The sequence below is a fragment of the Rhagoletis zephyria genome, unplaced genomic scaffold (genome assembly GCF_001687245.7).
Source record: "Rhagoletis zephyria isolate East Lansing unplaced genomic scaffold, Rhagoletis_zephyria_1.1 Rzeph_scaffold_00482, whole genome shotgun sequence".
In the NCBI taxonomy this organism is placed as follows: domain Eukaryota; kingdom Metazoa; phylum Arthropoda; class Insecta; order Diptera; family Tephritidae; genus Rhagoletis; species Rhagoletis zephyria.
In genome coordinates, this window is record NW_016157566.1 from 15,686 (window position 1) to 20,910 (window position 5,225).

Consider the following 5,225-nt stretch of genomic DNA (forward strand, 5'->3'; position numbering starts at 1 on the left):
CGAAAATTAAAAGCGGAAGTACACGAATTGCTCGGATAGAGATTACATAAAAAATGTTTAAAGAAATAACAAGCGGAACGTGATGTTTGTCTGTCTTGTACAGAGGTAGATTACTCTCAGAAAGGTTAAATATTAAGTTTTCGTCTACAAATACTAGATCGAGCATCTTAGATAGCGAATTAAATAAACAATTAATTTGAATAAGGTTACAACTTAAGAGACTATCAATAAAACTAGTTTCGTTAGATCACATGACGTTAGTAGGTGTCAAAATACCATTATTCTGTAAATCTATCCAGATAATATCAGGCAGGTTAAAATCACCAATNGATCGCATGACGTTAGTAGGTGTCAAAATACCATTATTCTGTAAATCTATCCAGATAATATCAGGCAGGTTAAAATCACCAATAATACAAAAGTGGGAATCCATATTAGTGTCGCAGAGATCAACTATATTTTCAATATGAGAATTAAATAAGAGCTACCGGGTGGTATATATGATACGCAAATATATGTAGTGCCAAAGGAGCCATAAACGCTTACGCATAGCTGATCGATTAAAGAATCACGATGCAAAAGTTGATAGGCTGAAGAACGTAAGCAACGCTTTAGCGCGATTAACACACCACCACCTTTGAGGTGACCCGACTTCACAAAATCTCTATCCTTGCGGTACGTATTAAATAGTTTTGGATCGAAGAACTCTTCGTCGAAGAAGTCGCTATTGAGCCAAGTTTCGACGAATATAAAGACATCATAATCCATTCGAGATGATGCTAAGTAAATTTCTTTAGATTTCGTGCGCATACCACCCATGTTTTGTAAATAGATTTTCAAAGAAGAGTCACAGCAACTAGTTTCAGAATATATCGTGCTAGCTTTCCTTGTGTGACTTAGATTCTTTCTGAAAAACCCGAAAAGGTCGAACATTTATATTAGACGGCCAGACATTAGGGTTAAGAATCTTGTCGTAATAAGCTGTTGAGACACCGAGCTTGAAATTAACGCTTTCAAGAGAATCAACAGAGACACCTTTCTTTATAAGTTTATAACAGGTAAGATACTTGCTGTCGATACCAGCATATTTTGAAACATATGCGATTATATTTTGTTCAGAGACGGTGTTCTTAAAAGAGGATAAATGGACCCACTGCTTTTTTTCGACTACTTCGAGTTCGGCATTTTCATTGCGACCATAAAAAATATTTCTACTCCGGCGGGCACCATTACGACGCACAGTAATCCAGTCATTCGGACTAGCAGCAGCCATAGGAGAATTAGCATCAACAGGCAGTGTACCAGTGGTAGACATATTAGAGAACTGAGAACTAGCCATTTTAGGAGCCAATGTAGTACTAGAAGTCATGTTAGAAGCTACAGAAGTCGCTAACCTGTTATTAACAGCAGTAGCAGAGAAAGAATTCAGCGCAGATGACGTTTGTAGTGTAGGTCCAATGTTAGCCGCAACTGGCATTGCAGCAGCGACTGTAGTGGTAGAAATGGCATATGAATGTGATACCGCAGTTCCAGCATCACCAAAAGCAGAGACGACATGCATTACAGGTAGCGTTTCCATTGCGTAAGGCTGCAAAGTCATGGCAGCAGCATTAGTAGCTCGAGAGCCAGAAGGCGGAGAGGCGGCGTCGGCCACTGAAGAAACGGAGGAAACAGTACCACTAATTTGCTTTATTGTGTGAGCGGCAGCAGTGTGGGCGGCAGTTGCCATGACATTCGTCTGGTCAGCAGCAGAAAAACTCTGGTCGATTGAATTGACTGCGCAAGTGCACTTACAGTGAGAGGCATTTTGGCAAAGTTCACTAATCTCAGCAGAGAGCGATGCAAGGGCAACGAGTACATCTTCAGTGTGCAGTTTACGCAAGGCTATTAACTCAGCATGCAGTTTAGTTGTTTCATCGATTAAAAGTTTTTTGTCTGTATGAAGAGCACTAATCTCAGCGAATACATGAACTTGATCAGCTCTAATTGCTTTAAGCTCACTAAGAATAGTAGGTAGAATAGATAATTGTTGTTGCGATTCTTTAGCACTATTATTAGAAGCCGTAGACGATGACTTTGACAGCTGTTGTTGATGAGTAGAGTTGGAGATATTGGCGATATGAGCGGGAATAGGTGACTTAGAAAACGATGCAGACTTCGAAATGTCCACCACTTGCTGGTTAGCGGCAGGTGGGGGAGAGTGAAGAGATTTTCGGCGAATAGCCGCGCACTTTTTACACATGTATTTGTTGTCAGAGTTCATGAAAAAATCCAGATCAGCAAGCGAAAGACCTGCACAGTTGATGTGGTAGAACTCGTTACAGTTATTGCATTGTACTTTCGCTTGGTTGCCGTCAACTTTTTGAGCGCAAACACAAGGCATGTTGATTACTAATTAATTAAATTATGACTTTCACATCAACTTTGTTTAAAAAGATGCAACAAATAGAGTCACTGTCTCATTGGACTAGGCCAGATCAAAACGAGGTTCAAATTTCGATATTTATTTTATTCAAACACAGGAGCGCAAAAAAACACGTCCGCACTTCACACTAATTCACGGTATAGATTCGGACGAGTTCGAAATAGTTTTATTTAGTTTCGCGCAATTCGACGCCCACTTTCTTAGTTCAAAACCACCTTCTTTAAGTATCTCGGAAACGTTTTGTTGCAGCGACTGAAGTTCTTTCCTACACGATGCGCCAGTGAGCAGATCGTCCATATAAAAGTCGTTTAGTATGACAGCAACGGCTTTCTGACAACTGTTCGACGAGTACCTTGCGGTCTGTTGAAGAGACTTTACAGCTAGGTGTGATGCCGCTGCTACTCCATATGTCATGCGCAACATGTGGTAGTCTTGTATCGGTAGTAAGGGGTCACGACGCCAGACGATCCGTTGTAAATCAATATGTTTCGGGGAGACGCAGACTTGACGGTACATCTTTGCGACGTCAGCCGTAACACCGTACCGATGAGTACGAAAACGTGTCAAAATGGAAAATAAATCCTGCTGCAGCTGGAGTCCGACAAATAACGCGTCGGTGAGCGAGTTTCCGGTAGCGCTTTTGGCAGATGCGTTAAATATGACCCTCAGTTTCGTCGTAACACTTGACTCTTTTACGACTGGTTGATGCGGCATGTAATAGACTGGAATCGAAGTTTTGGACGCAGGCTCCATATGACGCATATCAATGAGCTCCTGCATAAACTCATTGTAACGTACACGCAAGTCGTTGTCGCGGGCGAGTCGTCTTTCGAGGCGTATCAGGTTCTGAACGGCGAAAGTTCGCGAGTCCCCCAACGGTACATCGGATTTCAGGGGCAGCTCAACTATAAACCGATCATCAGAAGCTCTTCGATGCGTTGACTCGAAATGGTTTTCACAGAAACTCTCATCGTGTGTTAGATGCGTTTTTTGTGGAGCTTCCTCCAGTTCCCATAACCTGGTTAGCGCCCTTTCCAGTGTCACCTCACAATGCACCGAATGCACTCGGGGCGTAGCGGGATGAGAGCCATCGACACTCCCAAACAACGTCCAACCAAAGACTGTTCGCTGGGTCATTGGCGTGCCAGACGGACCTTTGCGAAGATCCGAGAAAACGAGCCGGTCCATGACGTCCATGCCGACCAATATGTCGATACGACCAGGCTTCATAAATTGCGGATCTTCTAGTAACAATCCTTGTACGTGGGACCATGCTGAAACCGGTACAAACTGTGTGGGCAAGTCGCTCGTTATTTTCGACAAAATTAGTGTGTTTACTGTGAAGCGTCGATTGGAGCAGAAAGAAGAAAACGTTAGTACTGTCTCACCTCTGGATCGACCTCCTTGTGTTGACCCAATGCCGGTAATAAGCACGTTGGATGATCTTCGCGGTAGACCCAAGCGTTGCACGCACGCCTCAGTTACAAACGAGGCATGCGACCCGGAATCAAACAGTAAACGGGTGGGTTGCCAATGACCGGCGCAATCGCGGACCTTTACCCACGCGGTGGACAATAGTACTAACCTTTCTGTTGGTTGAGGAGGGTTGGAGCTGGAATTCAGGCATGGTACATGTACAGCGGCGGTGTCCGTTGGAGAACTAACAGCGGGCGAAACATTTTCGTTCGCGCTTGGTGCGGCATCGACGGCGACAGGATGCAAGGGGGGGGGGCGGGGCACATGAGACGTATCGTCAACAAAATGAGCAGTGGTTGTGGCATTGTTCACAAAACAAACACCATGCAACAGCGTGTGGTGGCATTGGCTGCATACCCTACATGCAGATGCACTGTTACACTTAGCCTTAAAGTGGCCCGGACTTAAGCAGTTCACATATTTTTTTTCGCTTTCGCAACGTCTTTTTATAATATATGTAGATTTACAATATATGCGGGCGGGATGTACTATCCGGCTAGGAAGGATCAAAAAATGTTGCGTTATTTACTGACAAAAACTCGGGTCGAATTCGAAAATTAAAAATATGCGGTTTAATTTCATAAAAGTTCACTTTTATTGATTTAGAGGAAAAAATGCGGGTGGTAGCAAGCGGTAGCAAACAGGCGATAATAGCTAATGAATAACAAATTAAAACGCGCAAAGAACTCAAGTGAGAAATACAAAAGAGTATAAAATGTCAAAATCGTTAACACTTATGCACAGTCTGTTGATACTTAACCCTTACATTAATATGTGCGATTAAAATATAAGAGAAAGCATAAATGAACCCAACAACAAGGAAGTGTAGCAAAAACAAATTCACGCCAAATTCATAAAAGGTATAAACTAAACCAAATCAAAACCGCAAAGGAAAATCCCGGTGTTAAATAAGTTGCAAAATAAAATAAATTATATCCCAAAGTCAGACTGCTATCGGCAGCGACTCCGAAATATGTGGGGGGCTAAATACCCGAAAATTTGCCTATTATGTAATTCTAGTCGAGTTAATTAAACCCGCAAAATACTAATTAATTGAAAAATAAGTTAAAATTTACGAAAATAATCTGTGCAAAGCTAAAATAGGGTAAAAAAAACAAAAGGGGTGACACGTGGCGTGTTTATCTAATAAGATATATGTATATATTAGGCCGGATCGATTTGTGGGGAGGCAAAAAAATCGCCCATTGCTCTGTGAAAATCATATTCTAGGGATCAAAATAAGAAACTTTGCCGAAGGAACCATACCTCTAAAACGAATTCTGATGTCCCCCAATTTGGGTCGAACTTTTGGGTAGGGGCAAAT

The 5,225-nt window shown here is 42.3% G+C and overlaps 1 protein-coding gene across 1 annotated transcript; it reads right to left on the reverse strand.

The window, feature by feature from the left end:
* Positions 1 to 2,557: 2,557 nt before the first annotated feature.
* On the reverse strand, positions 2,558 to 3,622 carry LOC108359858 (uncharacterized). The gene has a single exon (XM_017611928.1). It carries the CDS (start codon positions 3,620 to 3,622, stop codon positions 2,558 to 2,560), a length of 1,065 nt encoding a protein of 354 aa, XP_017467417.1.
* Between the last annotated feature and the right edge of the window lie 1,603 nt (positions 3,623 to 5,225).

What these genes read in the sequence shown, in the direction of transcription:
- LOC108359858 (XM_017611928.1), bottom strand. Translation starts at nt 3,622, where the DNA reads ATGGACGTCATGGACCGGCTCGTTTTCTCGGATCTTCGCAAAGGTCCG.